Source organism: Amphiura filiformis, chromosome 12, assembly GCF_039555335.1.
Source record: "Amphiura filiformis chromosome 12, Afil_fr2py, whole genome shotgun sequence".
In the NCBI taxonomy this organism is placed as follows: Eukaryota; Metazoa; Echinodermata; class Ophiuroidea; order Amphilepidida; family Amphiuridae; genus Amphiura; species Amphiura filiformis.
This window is the reverse complement of record NC_092639.1, coordinates 59683959-59710361: the sequence shown is the minus strand read 5'-3', so window position 1 is coordinate 59710361 and position 26403 is coordinate 59683959. Positions and strand designations below refer to the sequence as shown.

The following is a 26403-nucleotide window of genomic DNA, read 5'->3' as shown; positions in this document are numbered from 1 at the left end:
CTTTTGGTTTGTTCCCTTACAAAATAATAACTGTGAGATGAGGATTTAATTTGATTTTGATCCCCTAAATTGATCCAAAGAGTTCCAACGGAGTTCAATTTTTTAAATGTCATGAAGAGCTAAGCTGCAGAAGTGCCCAAGTCACACCAAAAATTGGCAAAATTGAGTTATTACATGTAGCAGTTTTGAAATTTTTAAATGCATTTTAGAGGGTTAAGCTTACATCGTCATTAATCCGAGCTACAAAATGCTAACTGTAAAAAGTCCAAAATCAATAATAATTGATTTTATCAATAATCATGTGCATACCAAATTTATTTTCAACTTATTTTGAACTAATTCTTCTGCAGCTCAGGTCATCACATGTATATTGTGCAATGTTTAGATTACTGGTACCTGATATTCAGCTGCAACCTGAAACTTAAACTAAATTGCAGATTAAATATTACTTGAGTATATGTACAGACAAGTTTCCAAAAAGGACATTCACCCTTTTCAATACAGTCTGATGTTGACAAAAAATGATTGCTTAGTGAGGTAAATGACAAATAAATATTGAATACATGATGTGTAATAGTTTTAAAATTCAGTGACCGGATACTAGACTACAAGCAGATGATTCTCAGACAGATGATCATATTGTAGTGTACCAGTACAGGCATGTGACTGTTTACTCAGTTTTGAGTACGCAGGCACCTTTCAGTGCTTTGAAACTATATTTGGCAAACTGAATGTAAACAGAAACAACATTATTTTGACTCGTTTCTGTCAAATTACTTTTTTATTGGGGTCAACCATATTCTTTGTGTCACAAAAATATATTTTCCCCAAAATAATGTAGATTGTAAAAGATTTGAGTGTTACAAATTTGCCAAACTGCCTAATTTATAATAATAAATCGTCAGTTGATCAATTTATCTCGCCAAGCCTGGTAGATGTTTAGTTAAAAGTAAAATGTAAGTGGCAAGCTTAAAAGCTAGTGAACAAACCCACCTTAGAAAAAAGGCATGAACTATAAATGCTCTCACTTGTGTAAAAAATTATGAGAGGCAATTGAGATGGAAATTCATGATGAAATGTAATATTTAAACTTGCTCAGAGCACATTCCTTATTCTACATACTCAAAATAGTTGATCAAATAAATTTCCAATTAACTCTGAGCAGCAGATCTCAAATTTACTTATGGCTGTGTACTAATGTGTTGCTCTGGGAATACTAAACTGGTTCAACCTTATTTGAATTGATTCTGATGCCTTCTGGAGAATTTTTAAAACCATTAGTATTATTCATTTTACACAGCATATTCTTTCATACAACAGACATCTTTCTTGGTCAGATCTCTGGTGCAAAGTGTTCACTTGCAAACCATGTGAATATATTTTAAAACTTTTTAATCAGCTTATAAGACCAGTACTTCATTGTTAATTAATCAATGAGGATTTGAAAAATGAAAAAGCTAACTTAATTATATGTACAAAGACTAGAAGAACAGTACCATGTATTTATGATAACCCGGGGGCAATCCCACTTTGGAGGTGACACATTTGTAGGGCTGTTAAGACCCCCTTTTTCAGCGTTGCTGTCACCCAAAGACCCATATTTGTTTACAAACATATGCTCTGTCTTCCGAAGACCCCTTATTTTGCCATTTGATCTGTCACAGTACCGGTACACAAAGACCCTTATTTTTCAATTTGAACAGCAACTTTCATTTATTGTTACATATTTTGAAAAAAAAAAAAAGAACTTTTTTGAAGCCATTTAGAACTAGAAATTAAATGTTTGAGGTTTCTGTGGCGCTATTTCGGCTCTTACCCAAAGGTTCCATTTTAAAAAGGTCATGTTCTCACTCAATGACCCCATATTTTTTACATTTTGCCCTCACCGAATCCAAAAATCAGGCTCTCACCCATATGACCCCATATTTTGTACAAATTGCTCTCACCGAATACTGTGAAAGTGTCAGCCCTACAGTAAATTTTGTTCATTTTGAACAATTCCTAAGTAAAAACAAAGTTTTTGACTCACGATTTAGTGACGTTTCACCACTACACTAGTGGCTTCATCAGACTGGCAACTCATCACATCTGGCTGTTTCCTTTTATGGGTAACAGTAGGCACCGTTGAGTTGGTCAAAAATGTTGTTGAGTGCAAAGGCCCCCTCGTCCTTGTTTAGAGTGTCATGTCCTTTTCTGCGGATCCAAATGGCTTCCTTGAGCCACCTGGTAGTCTTATCAGCTTCACGATCAATGACCTTGGATTCCTCCCAATTGATTGAGTGATTTGTGGAGGCAACATGGTCGGTGATAGCAGATTTGTGAATCTCAGTGACAGAAGATTTACGATTTGCACATGTGAATGGTCTGGCTTCAAATTTCTCAACCTCTTTTTGGTGCTCTTTAAGTCGGGTGCCAAAGGGACGGCCAGTTTCACCAATATAGGAACTGGGGCAGTCACCACAGGGAATCTCATAAATGGCCTCTGCTTTCTCCCCCCAGCTTATGTATGGACAGAGTTTGCCTATAGATGTTTTATCGTTGAAAGTTCGCCTCTAATAGATGCCCCTATGGAAAAATGTAATGCCCCAGGGGGCATTTATTATCTAGACAATAAGGTAATCATTACTTTATAAGGGCTGTTTTAAAATGTCAGAGACAATGATGACTGATGAGAGCAAAAAATATAAAAAAATATGGGTCATAAGGGGTCTTTGGGTGGGTTCGACCATTTAGACCTAAATTTGGGAAATTGGGGGCATACGGTGAGAACATTCAGGACCTTTTTGCTGAACCATGAAATGGTCTCAGCCTATATTAATGTACGGTATCTTACTTCCTTCCTTACTTTATACTCAGCAACCTTTTGGTCTTTATGGACATATCTTGAAATGCCAAGAAGGTATGACCCCCCCAGTGGTGTCACACAAATTGAAAAGAGAAATAAGTACGGTAAGGAATATAATAAAAATATTTCCCCACCCAAAATATTCATATTTTGGATCTTTTAGTTGGCTCTAATTTTAAATGGGATCATTAGGAGAGAGCAAAACAGTCCCACAGAAGTCTCAAACATTGAATGTTTTGTTCTAAATGGCTCCAAATTGAAAATTAAGGACCTTTGGGTGACAGATCAGATGGAAAAATTTGGGTCTTTGGGTGACAAAGCAAGTGTTCAAGAAAAAATATGAGATCATTGAGTGACAGTGAATGCTGAAAAGGGGGTCTTACTCTTAGGCAGCCAGCCGTGTAGGGAGTGTTTTACGTACCGGTACCCAAATTTGTACACACCCAGTTTTTGCCCACATGGCCTATACTTTGTACCGGTACACAAATCTTAAATTTACACACCCAGTTTTTTGAACCTGCCTAAGACCCTGGATATACCCCCAGGTATTAAGCACAAGGGGAAGCGAGCAAACTTGTGTGAAAACTAACAGGTGTTGTTCCACACGGGTCAATGATATAATTATAAGAAGACCTATTATATACGTCACTATGGAATGTAGCAAGGTTATGACTTATGACATGCAATGTTTTTAATTTTTGCCGATATTTCTTAGTTTGTTTAAAATGATAAAATTAAAAAGTGGCGTACCGTACATACTGTGGTTGATATATCACTTTGGAATTTCACTTTGTAATAATACGCCAAATTTATAATCAAATTAAGTAATTCTTGGCCAAACTGGAACATGCACGTTGCATCCATGTAGTGTACATACTAAGCGTGTACGCAGTAAAAGCACATGTACCGTATACTTTCTTCTGTACCGCGCTATATTTGTGTGTGTTTATCGCGGAGCCACTAGCGTTCACACTGTTCCAGTTTGGCCAAGAATTACTTAATTTGATTATAGTTAATTATTAATTAATTCGCTAATTTTGACAATTTTGCCAAAAATCACTGCAGCCAACGAAATATGATGAAGTCGGGTTCTGAATTGGCTCATCAACATCACAAGTCTATCACGTCATCGGCACCTCATTCACCGATCAATCTGCATGGCGTCGGCGAATCAAATGTCATTCATGGTCCATGGTCATGGAACTGGTATGTATACTGTATAAACCTATCCAAATGTCAAAAGCCGAAACTGGGTTGTAGGGAAGTAGATAGGTAGGGTAGGGTGTTTGGGTAGTGGGATCAGGGTGGTGGGGTATAATTAAAGGTATCATGGTGGTAGAGGTAGTGGATAGGGTGATGGTGGTGGAGCAGTGGATGGGGTGGTGGGGTACGATATAGGGTGGTGGGGTAGATGGGTGGGGTAGGATGGTGCAGTGCTGGGGTAGGGTGTGGGGTAGTGAGTTCTTGCAGTGGCATGCTAGTATTAGGGGTGTATGAGGGTGGTAGCTTGGGTAGGGGGTGTGGTAGTGGGGTAGGGTGGTGGGTTTAGTGAGGCTAGTGGGGTCAGGGTGTGGTATGGTGATTTAAGGGTGGTGGTGGTAGGGGTAAGGTGGTGGGGTAGGTTCATGAGGGTAGTGGGAAAAGGGTGGAACAGGGTAGGGTGGTATGGTAGGGTGTGGTGGGGTAAGGGTGGTTGTGGCAAGGGTGTCCCTATTCACCCCTTATTAGGTGACATTTACCTGAAAAATATTTAAAAAATTATTATAAAAATTCCTGTCAGAATTACTAAATAATCTTTTGGAGAAAGTTGTAGGACCTAACAGGCTAGGTCCTGGTAAATTTCCAGCTCATTTTCTAAAATAGTGGCCATGGGAGCAGGAAAGTTTTGACCACCCCGCATTTTAGAACTTTTTTTAGATAATTTTATTTTGGACACCCTGTATCCTAAATTTATTCTTTCACATCTGCTGAACCATTTTCTAAACACTATTTGATTGCTCTTTCAATCTGTGAAAATTTAAAAAAAAAAGTGTTAACCAAATGTGAAAAAATAAGATTTCAAAAACTTTTCTCATATTTGTCCCTATTCACCCCTGCGTCCCTATTCACCCCATTCTACGGTACTATTTTACTGGATTTGTCTACCAAAAAATCATTAATTGCTTGAAACAATCCTACAAATGAAACTCTTTAATATGGCAATGCAAATTGATATTTTCTGTGACTGAGAAAATTGATGATGTTTCGAGTCTGTCCCCTTTACAGACTTGAGAAGCATGAGAAGTGGGCAAGGGTAACAGTAATAGATGGGATAACCCGGACTGAGAGAATACATATTGTAATGTTCACGAGTCTGACGGAATTTTAAAGCATTTTTTAATGCGTAGCAAAATTTGCTTTTTACCTTTCTCTGCCAGTACGGTACATTCACATGATATGGGTAAGGCATAAAAATGCTCTCAACTCCAAAATTGTAATTTGTGTAGCAAATTGATGAAATTACGTAGCATTTTGCTATGATATAGGTATCACAGGGAAACCTCAGTTAACACATTTGTTAGTCAGTCAAAATGGCCTAAACCGGCAATACAAATTTACATTGAAATTAAAAAGAAGCTTTTTAAGAAGGAAACCTTCATAAATATGTTGTCTATACTTCACTTGACCCAAATATATGATTTTTTTTGGTGATGAGAGACCCGCGCATGGAATTTCAGAGAGATTTTGATAGCAGTTCCATTAAAAAGGTGCTATCGTCATGAGACTAAGATCTAGAAACACCCCCGTAATGCTGTTTTGGGGAATTTTGCTAGCAGAATCTTTTTGATGAAAGTCAATCTTTGACAAGATGTAACTTTGCTACAGAAAGTGCTATGACAAAAAGGTTTTCAGTGTTGGCTTTCTTTACTCAAGGGCTTTAATTTGATATATAAAATGATGCAGTTTGATGGCATATTTGAATTCACCTGGCATACCTATATGATATGTGGCATGCGATGCCAGCTATTTCCAACGCGACTGGAGTGAAGGACATACGATCGACATGAGGATGTCGGTGTAACATATGTGTCACACTCAAGTCAAATTCACAGGCATGCAGGGCTGTCAACTCTCACGCATTGGCCGCGAGTCTCACGCATTGGGTCACTTTCTCACGCCACGGTCTCACGCCAAGCTAGTATAATCTCACGCCTAGGTAGTAAATGTCACGCAAAATGAGTAAATTCTCACGCATCGGGATGAATAATTTGTTACTCCTACCCCCCCGCTTTTCACATTCTCGACCGCCGTGGCTCAAATAATCATGGGACAAAATGAACATTGGAGTCGACAAATCCCGGTACGCCTCTGTCTCACGCCAAGCAATTCCAAAAAGTTGACAGCCCTGGGCATGTGACACTGTCATGACTGTCACTGTCAGTGTCAGGACACTGACAGGCATGATTTTACGCCACTTTAACGCCAGCGATCAAGCGGTCGGCCAATGTGTGATAGATCTTTGCAATAGTGCAACATATACCCTACATACATTTCATGCCCAAAGCCAAGCAACACAGAGGTGGCCGAGCCCGAGCTGACGAGACACCGACAGCCACACAGTGACAGTGCACTCATGCACTGTACTGAATGTGTAGTGAAAATAGCACTGTGCATGTGTGACAGCTCATCGGCTCACTGACATGATTGCTGATCACTGCATGCATCAAATGCAAAGCAAAGACAAAGTTAAAAGTACATGAGTATGCATGTATGTTAATGCATGAATGTCACATTCAAATTACCAATTTACCATCCATGAATCACAGTTATGACAGTGTAAATCCGTATGGATTTATGTAAGGTGAACTTAGAATCATATTGGTACTTACCTAAAATATCTTTGGGCAGATTTTTGTGTAGAATTAACCTCTTACTTACGGAAGTTCCTGGAAAACTTTTCTCTACGAGCTACGAGAGCAGACGGCAAAATGATAGAGTTCGCAATGTTTGCCGAGATTATTTCGTTGCGCTGACAAAATACGGGTATGAAGTTAGTGGGTTCCATCGAAAAAGTAGACGAAAACATTACCATCTCACTCCAAGACTTGTACCGACGCTTTCGCTTCAAACGTCAACAACAATAACGATAGTCTTATAGTGAGTGTAATGACAAAAAGGTCAAGGGTCAAGTTAATGAAAGCGGTGAGTTTCAAAGTGATTGTGTTTACTTTTTTTTCAGCCAGTTTTTATACCATTGAAACGTCGTAGACAAATTTGAAAGACTATTTCGAGTACAACGGGTGAGTAAGATTGTTTTGGTTAAAACTTGGATGATATAATTGCCACTGAAACTTGAAACAGTAGATTTTAGATTGAGGGAAAATGCATAAATAAAATAAAAAATGAAACAGGTAAGCTTACAAGTTACAACTAGCATGACCAGTACAAGTTATAGGTATCCGATCCTAGTCCGAATAATCAGACCCAGAACAAAATATTAATTTCTGACATGATCTTGTACTGGGTCTGAACTGTTTCCATATGAAATCTTGATGGCAAATTGGACAATAGAAGCACATGGTTCTATGACGTGACAGCTTTTAATCCCTATTCAGGTTACGTGAATCACGCTATTGTGGACCATCCTTCTGATACTTGAGTGTTTGGACACGCAGCGGAACGCTTTTTTGTCTACCTCTCTGTTTGTAAACAAACCAGGAGGTCGAAATCGTCCTCCTCGCCGAATACGAAAGTCAGCGTAATAGTACGGCACTATAGCCTAGGTATCCCAGTAGTACAAGGAACTTATACGATGTCATTCATAAACTGATACTATCTGTCCATCGTATAAGACTGTTACCGCACGGCAACTGGTTGAAGGAATATTACACAGTCAAGAATACGCTCCATCATTTTTTTGTTCTGATCCCTCCCAGTCTTCCAAAACATCAAAACATCAAAAGCGTTGCACATTTGCTTACTTAAGACTGTCCTTTTTCATATAACGCAGACAAAGTAGGGCCAAGCTACCTAGAAATGGTCAAATTTTGGCAAGAAATATCTCTCTGTAATCTTATGTAAGTCCCATAATCACATCGTTATCGGCGATCGCGATTTTTTTTCCTGAAGTTTCGCTGGTACCCAGTAGCGTCATGCATGTGACGTGACACAGCTAAAATAATCGACCGGAAATCGGGGATCATTAAAACGTCAACCAATTTCAAAACACAGAAAGCAGTAAACTTAATGGCGAGCGGTCCGAATTTTGAGCCATACAAGTTTACGTGGTGAACTAGGTATCCCAGGCAAACCTTAGTTAACACATTTGCTAGTCAGTCAAATTCGCCTAGAACACAATACATAATTTACATAGAAATATAAAAGAACTGGCCTAAGAAGGAAACCTACATATAAATATGTTGTCTATACTTCACTTAACCCAAATATACACTTCTAGTGCATCACTCTATTGTTTAGTATCCATTGTTGTCCAGTGCATTATATTTTACGAATCACTCTTCAGCGAGGTCATCTGAAGTCAGCGTGCACAAATTATATAAACCTGCACGCTAAACAAAAGAATCTAGATAACGTACACGCTAAACAAAAGAATCTAGATAATACGTGCACGCTGACCTTTTATAACCTCAAGCAAACCTCTAGAAACACCAAGAGATTGATAAGTAAAATACAATACACAGAATAACAATAGATAATAAACAATAGATTAAACTACTTGAAGAAAATCAATTGCCAACAACAGATGAATACATCATTCGAAGTAAACACACATATTATCGAATTATGACGTCAATAACCTTCAGATATTATTGTAAGTTGTACTTAAGGGGTGGGGTATGAACCTTTGGACAGTATTTATTGTGTGACATTAGAGCACATCAGACATAGGCCTATCGAATTGCATTCTGAATACTGAAGAATGTCCTTCTGATATCAAATAATTTAGATTTTTTAAATTAGCAATGTAATACACATTTTATGGCAAATGATTAAAAATTGATATTTTTGATATTTAACAGTACTCGAAGTAAACTTTATAAATCTGATGATTTATACTTAAAGTGTATGTAGGTGGGATGAAAAGCCGACGATCAATCAAAAATGTTGACCTTTCGTATTGAAGATATGGATTTTTTCCCAAAACAGCAAACAAATTGGTCTTTTGGGGGAAAAAATCCATATCTTCGATATGAAAGGTCAAAATTTTCAATTGATCGTCGGCTTTTCCTCCCAGCTACATACACTAGAATATATCATTAGATTTATAAGATTTACTTCGAGGACTGTTATATATCAAAAATGTGAAAAATATCAAATTTTAATAATTTGTCATAAAATTTGTACCATATCGTGAATTTCAAAAAATGAAAATTATTGATATCAGAAAGACATTCTTCGTATTCAGAATGCAATTCGATATGTCTGATACTTATTTGTGTAGAATTTCTGAGAGATATTGGCTTGGGGTCTCGATGGCTTCAACACATTAGTTAGGTTTGCATTCTCCATAGACTTGTACATAAAGTCATTATACATGCGAAATCAAAAATGTGTACAAGTCTATGGAGAATGCAAACCTAACTAATGTGTTGAAGCCATCGAGACCCCAAGCCAATATCTCTCAGAAATGCTGTCCAAGGACATATTTTCAACATACCTGAAGTTGATGGTGGATCAAATTGTCTGACATTGGTTTTCAGGGGGGTCAAAATGTACAAAAAATGTACAATTGGGGTTTTGCATGGGTAATATCTCAGCTAAAAGTATTCTAATAGGCTCAATATTGGATAAGAGTAATGTCCTACCAAAGGGCTCTGACTGGCAAAACAAAAAAATGGACAATAAAATTATTTTTACTTTTGGAGTTCTGACCCCCCCCAAAGTTGGTCCTGGCTGGACGAAGTTGCATTTTGATGGCCCTATATCTTTTAGAGTAAAGGAGGTACAAGTTTTCTGATGCCAGATTTGAATTCTACACAAATAAGTATCACAGGATACATACTTTTCAAAGTTGTAAAGGGTTCCCTTTATACATTTATGGACCTCCAAACGTCGTCTTTCGCGTTACGACACATTTTTTATGCTGACCCCTAAATTTCAAATTGATGCCACGGGAAAACGAAATGGAGTATGAAGCTCAAATTTTCGGATTTTACTTTCTCATCAATATCTACCACCACACAGAAAAAGAAAAAATTGAAGAGGTGCTGCGGTGCACATCCCTGGAGTTGACATGGAATGGGTCATGAGCTAACATGCTTTCACATTTCAACACTTTCTGTTAGCGTCAATTCTATTAAATTATGTGTTGTTCAATTTCACCGAATTTTAGTCCAAACAGGTAAAAGAGATTCATCGACACAACAGCGAGAAAGAAGTTGTATTTTAGAAGCCCTAGGTCCGACGATAGGCCTATAACAAGACTGTTCTGTCATGTCTTTGATCACGTTTTCAACTGACCAATTAAAATTGGGTGTCTTTGTAAAAGTTAATTGTGTCTTAGTATCATAATCATTGATACAATATTTGTTTGAATTTGGGTGGTAAGCGTGTGTAATTGTTCCGTTTACTTTCGCTTTTTTAACTTTTCTTTTCTCTTACTTTTAGGCTTACAATTAAATTACTCTGTTCCCATTTTTGAGGTGTATTGCTTTAGTTTTACCCAATTGGAGGATACTACTTTAGGTGGTGGTGGTGGTGGTTACCACTTTTGATCAATTCTTTTGGACATTATAGGCCTACTTATGAAACGAAACACGTCGCGACCGTTATATATGTTAATAGGCCTACCCGGGTAATCATAGTAATGAGAAAAAACAGAGCTTTTTGCTGATATTAATATCCCAGTTTATATTACACGTATAAGCCTACATCTTTAAATCCTAAATTTTGTTGTGTGATCAGCCGAAATACATGCATGTATTGAATATAAAGCTTGAAGTTTGCTGTGTTCTACTTTCGAAATTCCGGTTTCTCTATGTCACTTTCCACGTTTTTGCCGCTTTTCTTATGACTTATCGTGTTTTGTCCGTTTTACCATGTTTTGTCGTTTTAAGAAGTTATACGCACTTTTTACACGTTTGTTTGATTGAAAACAACAACAGACACATTTTTTGGATATTTTTCTTAGTATTTTATTCACTTTTGTCAATTATTTCAATTTTATTTATGAAGCTCTGTTTTCCGTTTTCTACCTCCGATTCCATGAAATTCGTCCGCTTTCGGTATCACGGCATGGCTTTAATGAATTGCAAGGCCTAATGTTTTTAAAAACTTTAATAAAGTGATTCTTACCTTTTCGTCGAGCGATCTTGATCACGGGACATTGTTCGTTACTTCTGTTTTCCTTCTTGTTGTATTTCCTTCCTCAACCACCATGCTCGCTGATATTATCCAGTCATATCATATATATGTCCAGATATGTCGGAAACAATTGGTACTATAATTTACTTTGTACATCGAAGACAGTGATAGGCCTAAATTATTGGTAACTTCCATAGTGTAAACATGCAAAGGTTTGTGTTGAAGATGTTTCCTCTCGGGCACAAGTAGCTGAATGAGGAGCCAGTGAGGAGCGCATTCTGCCAAATTACCACTGCTTTGATATTTAAATTATGTGTCTTTATAATTCAAAAGGTAATTGTATTACTCCATGCATCATCTAGAAGATGATTTGAACTAAACACCTGGATCGTAATTCTATAGAAATTTGACATAAAGATGAGTCAATGTATTTCCAATCGCACTTGTAAAATCATTGTTATTATTACGGTATCAATCAGCAATTGATCAATTTGTTTTAGGGAGTAGATTCTGGGGTACTTAATGAGCGTGTTTATAGTTAACCAGCTTAGCTATTATTTAGCGTATATATAAGCGTAAAAGTACGGCGAAAGCAATTGCAATGATAATGATAATCTTTCCGTATACAGCCACTCTAAACACGCTCAATGTAACACCATTATTAACAGTTATATAAGCAGACATCAAACTGACTATGACGAGAAAATAAACAGATAGTGGAGACAGGTCATTGACCAGTGTTTTTAATACATGTTTTAATAATTTTTAGACTAAAAAAATTAATATTAATCATATTTTACTGTGTTTCTTTTATTATAAGTGATGCCCTTGAAGTGTATGAGGGATAATTACTTGCATGAAGTGCATTCGTCAAGATAATCGCACTTGATCAGAGTTATTGCATTTAGCTCTCGAGCCTAACGGCTCGAGCTAAATGCAATAACCCCACGGTCTCAAATGCGATTATCTTGACTAATGCACTCTGCTCAGTGAATTATCCTTATCATATGATTTTTTATGGTGATAAGTCACTCGCACATGGAATTTTAGAGGGATTTTGATAGCAGTTCCATTAAAAAAGCTGCTATCAACATGAGACTAAGATCTAGAAACACCACCGAAATGCTTTTTTGGGAATTTTGCTAGCTGAATCTTTTTGATGAAAGTCAATCTTTGACAAGATGTAACTTTGCTACGGAAAGTGCTATGAAAAAAAAGGTTTTCAGTTTTGGCTTTCTTTACTCAAGGGGGGCTTTAATTTGATATATAAAATGAGGCAGTTTGATGGCAAATTTGAATTCACCTGGCATACCTACAAGTTACAAGAATCAAGCCTAGTCCGACGACGGGAGGACCAAGTGGGAATAATCCTAATCAGTCCCCAATACAAAATTCACTTGCTGACATTAACCTGTATGAAATGGAAAAATCATATCAATCAAGTAGCTGCAAAAGCTAACAGATCACTGGGTTTTATAAAACGAAATCTACGGGGATGCACTGAAGATATCAAGAACATGGCTTATAAATCATTGGTACGACCTTCCATGGAGTACTGCGCTGCAGTCTGGGACCCTTACACCGCGGACCAAATATACCAACTTGAAGCTGTTCAGCGCAGGGCTGCCCGCTTTGTTAAAAACATCTATGACAGGCGGAGCAGTGTCACCGACATGATGACGGATCTGGAGTGGCCACTTCTATCTACCAGATGGAAAATCTCGCGTCTCAGCCAGTTCCAGAAAGCCTACGAAGGTCACCTAGCCATCCCGGTCCAAACCCTACTGCACCCGGTAACACGCTCCACCAGGAATAATCACAGCAAAGCCTTCATACCACCACAACCATCAAAGGACACCTACAAATTCTCATTTCTACCAAGGGCTGTCACCGAATGGAACTCACTGCCAGAATCATCAATAACAATTTATAACTGACCCCATAGCCTTCAAAGCACACCTTCAAGAAATCTACAAATAGTGAAAAAAAAAAAGCACACACACGAAATCCGGTTTATTTTCCCCACCTGGGGTGTTTAACCGTACTGAACTTGAACTTGAACTTGAATGGGTTTCAGCGGCACATTGAATGGTAAACATGTCACTTTTGAGTTGCACTAGTACTCACTTGGAATGGCCATGGGATATTCTGTCGGTCCAACATCCGGGCTATCTCTAGTCTCGGGCCCAAACTGCATGTGGCTCACGGTTTGTTATGAACAACAGAAACCGGCTGTGAAGGAGGCTACATAGCGATGTTGCTAAAACCCACACTCGACCATGGAATTTAATTTTAAGTTTGTCAGTATATAAACGGTAAATCAAGTAAGTTTCTTCCACTCTGAAGACTTAGAAACGGTTGTTTGATTCCACTGACTATTTGCGATCGAAATTTACATAACACCAATGACAGAAATCATCAACAAAAATCGAATCAGGGACTTGTTTTCACTCGACCGTGACGCGTGAGTCGCATCATCAACCGGAAGTGACGTGGCACGGACCGACAGAATACATGTATAGACAACAGTTTTATGTAGGTTTCCTTGACCGGTCAGTTCTTTTATATTTCTATGTAAATATATGTATTGTGTTCTAGGCGAATTTGGCTGACTAGCAAATGTGTTAATTAAGGTTTGCCTGGCATACCTAGATTGTGGCAGGGCATTCCAGTCAATAGGGTTTGTGGTACAAATGAGTAAATAGCAGTTCTTGTTGCAGGATATGGATGTAGTTATTTGTGTACATCCATATCAAAACGATGCACATGTCGGCTGCTACATGTGTTTCATTTCACATAATAACTAGGAATAAATACCAGACTCATCTCAAGTGGAGGTCACTTCAAATCATCCCCAAGTCGCATGGTTTAGGAATACAGAGAACATTCTTTATCCATGAGACTTAGTGATTATTGGAAGTGACCTCCACTTGAGATGAGTCTGTTATTTATTCTTAGCTATTATTATGTGAAATGAGACGCATACATGTAGCAGCCGATAAGTGCATCATTTCAAATGATATGGATGTGCACATTTGTGGTTGAAGTGTTTCTTGAATTCTTCTTCTTCTTCTCGGATACGGTACTGCTTAACGCCCCAAGTAAGGCTGGCATTTTCGTGGCGGGTTAGCGGGTACCCGCCCGAGATTACATTACCCGGGTAGGAAATACCCTGCCCGGCTACCCGAAATTAAAAAAAACAAAAAAAACATTCAAATTCAATGCATTTTGAAATCATTAATAGACTATGACATGAATACAAATTATCAATTTTCATATTAAAAATAACAAAACATCTTGAATTTTTTTTTTTTTTTTAGGTCAACCATGAATGATCCTAGCATTTAGGTCTAGGTCCAGGGACACTACAAAAATTTATTTATTTATTTATTTTTTTGCAATTTCGGGTACCCGGTTACCCGCTCGAAAAATGTGCTGGGTACCCGGGTACAATATTACCCGAAAATGCCAGGCCTAGTCCCAAGTGGAATAAGGCAAGTGAAATCGCATTCGTGGCTAGTGTCCTTTCATATAGGCAGGGCTCGAAATAAGGGGAGCCCAAGGGCCCTCGGCCCCCGAAAATCAGCGAGGGCCCACAAAAGACACATTCAGCGGGCCCAAATGGCCCACAAAATTTGTGACAATTTGCTCACTTTTTTGTGTGGTTCATAGGTTAAAACCAATGGCCCAAATTCGGGCCCACAAAAATTTGTGAGGGCCCTCAAACATTTAAGATCAAGGGCCCAAATGGCCCTCAGAAATTCTGGCTTATTTCGAGGCCTGCATATAGGCCTATATAGATCTAACTTCAGGGATAAACAAATTACGTAAGCTTTACCATTACGTAATAACATTGTATTAGGCCACTCTGAAATACCCCTTAAATATCCCTTTTTATATAATTTTACCTACCAATGTGTTACTGTGTGTGTTGGTGACATAATTCTCAGTAAGGCACTTGAAACTTGATTCTGAGTTTAGCGTCCGCCGCCCGCGTTATGAATTTTGTGCCGCGTTTGAGATGTGAAAATTTGAAAAAAATTGGAAAAAAATAACAAAAAAATTACAGTTTGTTATTCTATGCAAACCACTAACTAATTAATGTTTACCTCTTCATCTAGCACATATTATTAATGCATGGAAAATCAATGCATGTATAATAATGTGATAGATGAAGTCTGAAGAGGTAAACATTAGTTAGTGGTTTGCATATTAAGGATAACAAACTGTAATTTTTTTCTATTTTTTTTCCAATTTAAAAAAAAAATTAACTGTGAATGATCCTACCACTTCAGAATACGTCTAGTGGTTCTCCAAAGTCAACAAAAACTTTGACATATTTTTTTTTTAATGGATTTTTTTCTTCTGAATTTGTAACTTTGTATTTCGCATCATATCAGTGTCCTATCAGTCACGTAGGCCTTGTTATAAAGCCAAAAAATCGCTTCAATGAATTATCGTTATGTACAAAAGTATAGGAAACTGCATTTTAAAACACATTTTCTATATGAAGGAAGCATATTTTTCAAACTTGTAAAAACATGTCCCAGAATGGTTTTTTTCACATTTTTTCAAAGGTTGTAGTCATCAAATATGTGGTGAAATGATAAATCCCTCCTCAAATGCAAACCTTCAGAATAGGTAGAGGTTCTCCAAAGTCGCCAAAAACTTTGAAGAAATTAAGAAAAAATGGATTAAAAAAAAAAATTTTTACCTTTGTATTGCGCATCATATCAATGTCCTATCAGTCACGTGAGGCCTTGTTATAAAGCCAAAAATCGCTTCAACGAATGATCGTTATGTACAAAAGTATAGGAAACTGCATTTTTAAAAGCACATTTTCTGTGTGAAGGAAGCATATTTTTCAAACTTATAAAAACAGGTCCCAGAATGTTTTTTCACATTTTTTTCAAAGGTGGTAGTCATCAAATATGTGTTGAAATTGTTGCTAGATATGGAGTATAAATCCCTCCCCAAAGTGTATAAAAGCCTAGGGCTTCATTTTCACCTTGTTCTTTATTGTTGTTTTTTCTAAACACCTCAAAAGAAATAAGTCTCCCTCTGAACATGTCATCATAACATCGTAAGGTTTCGTTTTGTACCAACAAAACTAACTTTGAAATAATTATATGACTGTTTACTAAGTGCTGTGTGAAAATGAGAGATTTCCATGACTTCAGGGCTGAATGAGCCTAAATTGAAGACAAAAGTGCCCTTTCCAAAAGTCACAAAGTAGGCCTATGCTTGTTAACTGCAAGGCGTATTGGGACAAGGAATGGAACTGACCATCTTACAACTCACTGTGCTGAACTCTGCACCAAGGGGATTTGCATGGCTGAATGATCAAGAATCGATACACATTACAGTAAATGTTCACTTGGTGAGGATTTTAAACTGCACTCAAACACATGGGGTTTTCCATTAGTAACAAGCCATGAATCAACTTTTGTGACAAGCATAGGCCTACTTTGTGACTTTTGAAAAGGGCAGTTTTTGCCTTCAATTTAGGCTCATTCAGCCCTGAAGTCATTGAAATCTCTCATTTTCACACATCACTTAGTAAACAGTCATATAATTATTTCAAAGTTAGTTTTGTTGGTACAAAATGAAACCTTACGATGTTATGACGACATGTTCAGAGGGGGGCTTATTTCTTTTGAGGTGTTTATAAAATGTGTCTTCTGTGAAGGGGCTTATTTAAGGGTTTGTACAGTGTAGAAACCCTCTAGCTTCAGGGGCTTCGCCCCCCACGACCCCCACCGGGGCTTTGCCTCTGGACCCCACCAGGGACCTTAAGCGGCATCTGTACCCCCCCCCCCCGCCCCCCGCCGCCGTCAGAGGCGATACTACGGGCGCGAATCACCATGGACTCTGTTTTCTAGGTTTTCAATGTTGGCAGGTATGCGCTGGGTTAAATGTTCTTTGAGCCTTTCTTTAAAGGATGGTGTAGAAGGTGCCTCGATGACCGAGGGGGGCAGGGCATTCCAGTGATTACTAACTTTTTCTTGATGGCTTTAAATGTCCTCCTTGTAATTGGGAGTGGTGGGTGGGAGAAAAAAATTCTTATGAATTGTCTGCGTGAATGTTGGCAGAATAATTGTGGTATGCCCAAACAGAAGGAACCAAGCCTTGCCAAGATCGCTGATTGGCCTCATGATCGCTGATTGTGCCCATAATAAACAAACGGACAAAGCGCACGTAGCAACCCATATCGATCTCAACAAAATATCGATATACATCGGGACCAAACCATTATTTCCGCAGGAGTCAAAATCTGGTTTTTTGAAGGGGTTCAAAACGTTAATCTACATTGTATTAAAATAGCACTTATTGTGTTTCAATCATCATTTACAGAAACACCAACCTTCCAATAATGACAGCATCAACAATTAATCAAGTTATTGACTGCATTGAAGCCAATGATGCCCATGGAGCTATGGATCAGCTAGTTCGCCTTCTTGGGGAACAGAGTGACATGATGCAGCTTCAGGAGAGTGGGCAACTTCGAGAAAGGCTTCAAGAGTTGGAAGAAGTACAGACTCACAACCTCAAGAAAATTATACAAGGTAACCAATCATACTGTTCTCAGTTTTATGTACACAATGTATGTAAAGTCTGCACAAAAAGTAACTCGGCTGTTATCAATACGCCTATAGATTCAAAACTAATAATTGTTTTCACAATATTTCAACATAGAGAGAAGGATGATTTATTTACACGCATTTTGATATATCCCATTCATCAAATGTCGTTCAATATTAACAACACAACACAGTAGTGCTTTTACAGAAAAATACCCGAATTTAAAAGTTGCCGTTTACAGCGATCAATGGTTATAATGCCAGCACTGTAAACACGTAAAGCCCGCCATAATCTTCACGCTTACAATGTACTTCAAATCAATACAAATAACTGCAACTTTTAAATTGGGGTATTTTTCTTTCAAAACACTGCTGTATTTGTCAATATTGAACAACATTGGACAAATGGGGTATCAAAATGCGCGTACATAAATCATCCTTCGTTTTATGTTGAAATATTGTGAAAACAATTATTAGTTTTGAATCTATCTAGGCGTATTTATAAAAGCTGAGTTACTTTTTGTGCAGACTTTAGTTTCAATACTGGTATGATATTATAATTCACTGGTAATTAATGATAAAACAGTTTATATAAATTTGTCCTTGTATGAATTTTACAGTTAAAGTGAAATGATTCATGAAAAAACATGTATGCAGGGTTGGTTGTAGCTATGCTGTTCGGTGTAGCCGGCACTGACGCTGGAACGGCACAAAATTTAAGTGGCACGATTGTCTTCAAGGAAGTATAAAAGTTTGACCTCCAACTTCAGTTGGAAGTGTTTGTATTGGGTTACATAATGCTTCCCTTGTTGTTTTTGACAATATGGTTGTATAATAAACGATATTGTTCAGCACCTATAAACTCAGTGCAGCACCTGTTTACATTACTATGTATGACTGTGGTCTTTCTTTTAAGCATGTCATGTATATGACTATACATAATTATGTATATTATGTATATATTGCATTTGTCGGTCTTTGTTCTCCAATGCTTCATGCATTTCCCTCTTGCAATATATTTTGTTTCAGGTCTTTTATTTGATTTATTTGTGTATCTTTTTGCTAATTCTGGTATTTCTATATATTTGCCTTCTTATGTTTTTATGTCTTGTAATTCTAAAAAATCTTGTACATTTACCGGTATATCTTTGTTTTATTGCTGTAAAGCGCTTTGTGATCGCTTGATGTATTGCGCTATATAAAAATAAAATATTATTATTATTATTATGTATATAGTTTCTCTCTCTTACTTTCTTTCACTCATATTGGATTATCATTTTCTGCAGGTTATGTATCATTGAAAGATAAAGAACAGGCTATTGTAATGAGTAACCAAGCCAATCAAGAAGTCAACCAAGAGCTTATGGAAGCAGGCAAAGTATTGGAAGAAAAATCAAAGCAGAAAAATGTCATGGAGAAAGAGTGTAGATATCCTTTGTGATCATTTCAAGTTCAAATTCACTACCACTACTTTAACAACTCCAACTGATTATAGTCCCGTCTATTTTTACCTGAAAGTTGAAATATATGGTAGAAATTTGGAGACAGGATAATGATCTCCAATGAAACCCAAAAGGCACAAAGTATTTGCTGATTTTGAAGTGATCATGTCTCACTCACATTGTTAATGAAGATTTATTTTCCAACAAATCCTTCTCTGTGTCTCAGATTACAATATTCAAACCACTTTAAAGGAACTCGTTGCTTTTATCCTTAGTAGAGTACCTGACCTACGGAGCTGCGGAGTTTTGTTACGTATGTACATTACAATCTAGGACTTGTTTTTTGCTTCCCATTTTTCTTGTACATATCTCTTTCATGAATCCACCTAAGTTGCTCTGCAGTTGAATGTGATATATTTGCTCAATTTTCCTTGACCATAACTGCACAGCTTTACAGGGTCAATTAGACCAACTTGAAGAAGAACAACAAAGGTTACAAGAACAAAGAGATGTAGTGAAAGAGGAAACCACAGAGATTATGCCCAAAACAAGGTATGGTATATACTGCTTATCTTTCTGACACAGACAGTTTTTAAAGTGTTTACTGCAGGAGAGTATCATGCATTTATGGGAAGCCCCTCCCCCATTATGGATTGTCACAATGGGGACCACAATTGTGATGCGATCAAGCAAAATGAGTCGGATGTCGGGAATATTGATTTTGAGATATAATCAATAATAGTATTCAACTACTTCCTTTGTATTTTATTGTTCTGAGCAACACTAAAATGGCCATATCTCTAGAACCATAAGTCTGATTATGATAGGGTTTTCAGCAAAATAGAGCTCTGAGAATGGCTCATATAATGAGATTGATAATGATAATGATTTTGATCGACATCAGACTCATTTTGCTTGATCGCATCACAATTGGCTTCCCTTCAGCATTTTGGTAAATGTTAAGGTTTGTGCATGTAGCGTTTGGCAAATGTGTGATATTAGTACAATGCATGACATCCATATCGCAAAAAGTATGGTCAAAATTGCCTAAAATATCATGTATGAAAAATGATCTGCCCTCTGGGTGTCACAATGCTGATATTCCAAAACCTGCCGGTAAGAACTTAATATATTTTAGGAACATTAACTACACAAGATATGACATCTGAGAACAATTGATAAATAGTTTGATGAGCAAAGGTCACAGGTGTTGTTCAACAGAACACAACAGCCGAGTTCCCATCTCTGTCAATTTTATCAATACATGTTCACGTCAAAGCTGGCCCAGTGGTATAGAATTCTTACTTCTGGTGCATGAGGTCTTGGGTTCAGTTCCCAGTGGTGGAAAACTTGCTTGGGTATTGACCTGTAAAAATAAAATCTGAATTTAATTGGCAAGGTCTCTTGAATAATTCAGACTTCTGCTCTATCCAAGGTGCATAATAGAGTTGGGTAAATTTATGAGCCATGAGAAATTCTGTCCCTTTGACTTCAAGCCTTCAGTCCTGTATACAGCTGATGCAGTAGAGGTCAAAGTTGCTACATTAAGGTAATAGATGCAAATTAGATCTTTCGATTGACCATCGATGCTTGGTCGATGCTTATTATTTATTAAATCAATTAATTTACAATTGTTAATTGTGATAAAATAGTAATTTGTACCTGTAGGGATATTGACCAATATAAATTTAGCGTTAAATCTGATTAATTAGTTGATAGTTCATTAATAACAAGCATCGAAGCACCATTGACGGTCAATCTAAAGATCGAATTAATTTGTTTCTGGTGCCTAAACATGTTGCTTGTAATCATCAACTGTGATAGGATCAAGGGCTATGAGTCCCTATCAAGTTGGCATCATGCATTCATGTGGATTGTAAAATCTGGATTGAACATCTGTTTACTAAAATGACAATTCTTTAATCGAACAGAAATCTATGAAAGACTTACAAATGTGACACGATCTGGTCCATGGGGGCCAAAGGCGGCAAATTTGAAACTGAGATAAAGGTCAAAATATGGAGTAAATAAACAATAAAATACATAAGAAAATAGACATCAAAAAACTTCATAACTTAATAACCAAGTATGCTAGACCTTTGGTGTTTTCGGTAAATGATAGCCTATTGTATGTATAGTGTAATGATTACAGTAACTCAATTTTCAAAAATGCCTCCTTTGGCCCCCATGGACCAGATCGTGTCACAAATTAGTCTGATTTGTTCCCAGAATGGGATATTCTAGTTGAAATCCATACACCCTCTATGGATGACATGACCTTAATCTTCTGCACAGGGAATTTCAATTGAGTTTGCTGGAATGGGGGACTTCATTTGTAATCTGCACCCCTTGTTGGGTGAAGATTAAGTTCATGTCTTCCATAAGGGGTGTATGTATTTCAACTGGAATAGCCTATTGGTCTACTTTATTCCCATGATATCCAAATCAATTTATTTGATATCAGACAATTCATTTCCCTTGACCATATCACACAATACTAATCAGAAGGCTGATATGTTTTAGAGATAGACATTGCAGATTATTGTGCATAATTGGCTATTCCAGTTGAAATTCATACACTCCCTATGGAAGACATTACCTTAATGATCTCCCCATGGACGAAAGAGATATAGACAAACTCCAAACAGTCAGTCTCAGCATCACCCGCTAATGAGGGCCGATTGTTCCACGAAATGTGACAGGCAAAACGGCTACGCATGAACTGCATATTTTTGCGGTTGTAAACGTGAAGACACACAAAGCTCTATGGTGTATAGACGAAGGCACACAAAGCTGGTGTGATTGTTAGACACAGCACAATCAAATGATCACCCCTCATGATTATGCATCAATTCACAGCATACAATGCATGGGGGCTTTGACTGTTGATAAATAGTCTGTAGTAGTCTGAGGATCTCCCACACAGGTGGTGTAGATTTCAAATAGAGGCAGGAAATGTCATTAGAAATTCACACTCCTGGTGTGGAAGATTAAACTTTGAAGTCATGTGTTCCATAAGGATGTATAGATTTCAACTGGAATAACCCAAATCTTTATACTTGATGCAATTTGATTTGCCCACAGATATAATGTAGGCTTGTATGGCTGCGCTACCAAACTCAACTGGGATTACACCGCCAAGCCAGATGAAGTGAAAGGATGTATCCTTTGAAATTGATCAAATCATGTTTTGTGAGATGGGATTCTTTTTCAAGGTTTCAGTTAAAGTTGCACTTGATATTTGTGACATGGTACTTCAAAAGGAGGCATTTCTGGACACGACTGCGAATGGAGAAACAGCCAAAAAACCAACCAGGGGTGATTTCTATGGAATTTTAATGTTTTGTAAATTATTTGCATTGATAATAATGTTAAAAATGTTGTGTGAAAATTTTGGACTAACATACCACGTAACATTTGCAGCATGGCTTGGCGTTTCAGTAGGTTGGTTGATTGAAAGACAATTATTCTATTAAATGGAGTTTTCTTATACATGTAGTTGTCCATGATCTAAGATGTACAGTCGAGCCTTTTAACATAATGGCCTTAAAGTCAAGTTGTGGAACCCTCTGCTACATGTAGATGCCATCAAGAATGCTTCATCTATGAGTCAATTTAAGAGACCAGACCTGCCAACTTGTATGTTTCCCCGTATTTCATAATGTTAATTCGTTAAAAATACAGGCTTATGTTTTTTCCAAAAAAAATATGGTTTTGGCCATTGACCAAAAAATTCTGCGCATGCATGAATCCCAGGGACTGCGATGACGCAATCACTCAGCCTAAGTGTTATATGAGCACGGAATTGCTGGCCGGGCAGCAATAACCTGTGTAGCTACCGGTCCGTGATCGTATGCGGTTGGCATGCGAGGGTCATAGGTTCGAATCTCGGGGTGCCAAGTCAAAATTCTTCTTCTCCTTGACTTTTTCGGATCTTCTTTGTCTTCCGATCCCAAAAAGCAGGGTCCAGTGTTAGGTTAACTAAGATGTATTTTTCCAGATTAGAGCCTATGTTAACCCTAACACCCAAAAATCTTCGATGAAAAATTCTGCGCATGCATAAATCCCAGGGTCTGCGATGGCGCAATCAGCCTAAGTGTTATATGAGCACGGAATTGCTGGCGGGCAGCAATAACCCGATGTAGCTACCGGTCCGTGATCGTGCGGTTGGCATGCAAGGGGTCATAGGTTCGAATCCCGGGGGTGCCATGTCAAAAATTCTTCTTCTCCTTGACTTTTTCGGATCTTCTTTGACTTCCGATCCCAAAAAGCAGGGTCCAGTGTTAGGGTTAAAGGACGCAATCCTTCAAACCAGACTATTTGGTGAAATGGAAATTCATACAGTTGTCTTTGAAAGGAGAAAATCGTGCACTCCAATATATGTAATTTGTAGTGTGGATTTTTAGCATCACTCACACTTACAGTGGCTGATTGTACGTAAGCTTGTCAATGATTGATATTTTTGGAAATAATGAAAATACGACTTTTGGGGTTTCAGAATACAGTTTTGTGATCTCAAAGGTTGGCAGGTCTTAGAGACTTCTTCAGTTACTGCATATTCATTGTAGCTTTTTGTTAGATGCTTCTGCTTCTTGTTGTCTTTTATGATGTTATACTTTCTGTGCATGTAGTAGTAGCTGAAGTTTTAATTGAGACAGTAGTGTCTTCTGATGGATGTTTTTGTACTGTTCAAAAATCTTGTTTTTGTACTGTTCAAAAATCTTGTTGTTGTTGTTGTTGTTGTCGTTGTTGTTGTTGTTGTTGTTGTTGTAACATGTAACTCATCCTTGTATATCATTGTTTATCCACAGTGCATTTTCCTTAATCTTGATTCCCTTCAGATGTATGTAGCAAGAAGGATGTGAGGCCGTTCTCTCTGGACAGCAAACAACACTCCAAGTTTTTCATCACTAATTACCTGTGGGACTTGATAGAAGCTGTTGCTGCACCGCAAAAGTAGCCAGACAAATTATTGCTTGTTTTCATCATTTATAAATACTACTGTATTCTTATACTGTTTAATCAACTATACCTTGATCAGGACTAAAGGAGCAAAGATATAATTACTTGTCTATATGTGTATATCATTCACCCCGTCATTGTTTTTATTGTTAAAAAACACACTTCTGAACACATTAAACTTTGAAGTGAAGTTCATGAACCCTATTTTGTACTTAGTATTAATAGTTACTGGCTAGATCACATTAGGGCATATATCCATTGCAAGAAGCATGCTTTGTCCTAATATCATATCATATCTCAATGTCAATATCAATTAAGATTACCCCTAACACCAGTAAAAACCACAAAATACCACGATGAAAAAATCATAACATGCATGCATCCCAGGGTCTGCGATGACGCAATCACCCGAAGTGTGATATGATCACGGAATTGCTGGCGGGCAGCAATAACCCGAGCAGCTACCGGTCGCGTTCGCTCGCTTGGCATGCGAGGGGTCAAAGGTTCGAATCCCGGGGTGCCAAGTCAAAATTCTTCTTCTTCTTGAAAAATCGGATCTTCTCTGACTTCCGATACCAAAAAGCATGGGTCAGTGTTAGGGTTAAAATACATGTATTTTTCCAGATTAGAGTGTCCTTTACCCCTAACACCAGTAAAACCACAAAATACCACGATGAAAAATTCATAACATGCATGCATCCCAGGGTCTGCGATGACGCAATCACCGAAGTGTGATATGATCACGGAATTGCTGGCCGGGCAGCAATAACCCGAGCAGCTACCGGTCGCGTTCGTTCGCTTGGCATGCGAGGGGTCAAAGGTTCGAATCCCGGGGGTTCCAAGTCAAAAATTCTTCTTATTCTTGAAAAAATCGGATCTTCTCTGACTTCCGATACCAAAAAGCATGGGTCAGTGTTAGGGTTAATACAATATATCTACTTGTGGGATCAAGGTATGCTAGTATGCAGATGTTTTGTTGATCCATTTTTTCTTATGTTCCCAAATCATATTCACCAACTATAATGGGACAGACTGCCCTGTAAGATAATGCTAAAGTTAATTCTTTATTACTTCCGTGGTCCGAGCTGTGCGCCAAGCGTAGACGAGCGTACACACAGAAGAAATAAACAATCACGCTGATTGGCTGATCAACAGACTTGACAACAAGCCGGTTGACCCATTGGTCGTCGGCGCGGCACGTAGTAGGCAAACTTGTCACTTCTACGCGATCGCAATTCACCAGCGCGTACCCGGACCACGGAAGTAATAAAAAATTAACTTTAGTAAAATGTATTTTTAATATCATTATTTGCTCATGTTTACCAAAACATTATTTTCTTGCCAAACTAGTGGGACTGTCTGCTGTGTAACATAATGCTAGTATTGCAGATATATTTTTAATATCTTTATTTGCTCATATTTTCCGAAGTCACAATTCAAACTATATTGGGAATAACTGCACTGTTAGGGCGCGTTCTCACTATGCCTGTTTGATACCAGGACGTGGACTCGATCCTACATCGAGTCCACTTCCAAGCATAGTGAGAACGCGAAATAAGTGGTCTCGATCCTACATCCAGGATGTAGCATCGAGACCACCTCATTGAGGTAGTCTCGTACCTAGGACGTGGTATCAAACAGCATAGTGAGAACGCGTTTACAAGTGGACTCGATCCACTTATACCGAAAATGCTCTATATGCACGACCTTGATGGCCGTCGATATAGGCCTATACAATAATTTATACAGTCTACATTATATTATTTTCCATTATAAAATTTAAACATATGCATTTTCAACCCAGATTTTCAACTTAAAAAATTCATAGCTGGTATTATAGAACAAATTTCTACAGGCTTTATTTCATGTAGTAATTTACAACATTTATTTTTTATGTGGAAAAAGCTCGGGGAAGTGGCTATACACGGAAGTTCGTTTGAGATGCTTGCCGTAGTTTGATGAGCAGCATGCTGCTCGTGCAGTGTGAAAACAACGGCATCGAGGCAAGATACAGATTTTATCCAGTTTCAGAATTAAACAAAACTACATTGAACTTTACAGGATAGTACAAAAGGATATTATTCAGGTGTAATATATTCGTTTTTGAGGTGTACATTTTGCTAGACTGAGTCAAAATTACCAATCAAAAATAGCATTTTTGATGGTGATTTAGAGGTTGTGTTGCGTGTAAATCGGCGTGCTTGACCAAAATCAGAAATAACAACCCAATGTATTTCTCTCATTTTACACGTATAGGCCTAATATAAAA

General features: G+C 37.8%; 3 protein-coding genes across 3 annotated transcripts in view; 2 read left to right on the top strand and 1 right to left on the bottom strand.

Annotated features, from left to right (window-relative positions):
* Positions 1–6854, bottom strand: part of LOC140166507 (phospholipase D1-like) — a 192126-nt gene extending 185272 nt beyond the window's left edge. The window contains exon 1 of the mRNA XM_072189987.1: positions 6715–6854. The gene's annotated coding sequence lies outside the window, so the exon portion shown is untranslated. The remainder of the gene's footprint in view (positions 1–6714) is intronic.
* A 164-nt stretch (positions 6855–7018) lies between these two features.
* On the top strand, positions 7019–24429 carry LOC140166509 (kinetochore protein spc24-like). Its single transcript, XM_072189989.1, has 6 exons — positions 7019–7125; positions 17504–17715; positions 19017–19159; positions 19621–19724; positions 22257–22333; positions 24014–24429. The coding sequence occupies exons 2-6, from the start codon at positions 17523–17525 to the stop codon at positions 24130–24132; spliced, it is 636 nt and encodes a 211-aa protein (XP_072046090.1). The 5' UTR covers positions 7019–7125; positions 17504–17522; the 3' UTR covers positions 24133–24429.
* Positions 12667–13086, top strand: LOC140166963 (uncharacterized). The gene has a single exon (XM_072190447.1). It carries the CDS (start codon positions 12667–12669, stop codon positions 13084–13086), a length of 420 nt encoding a protein of 139 aa, XP_072046548.1.
* Positions 24430–26403: the final 1974 nt, after the last annotated feature.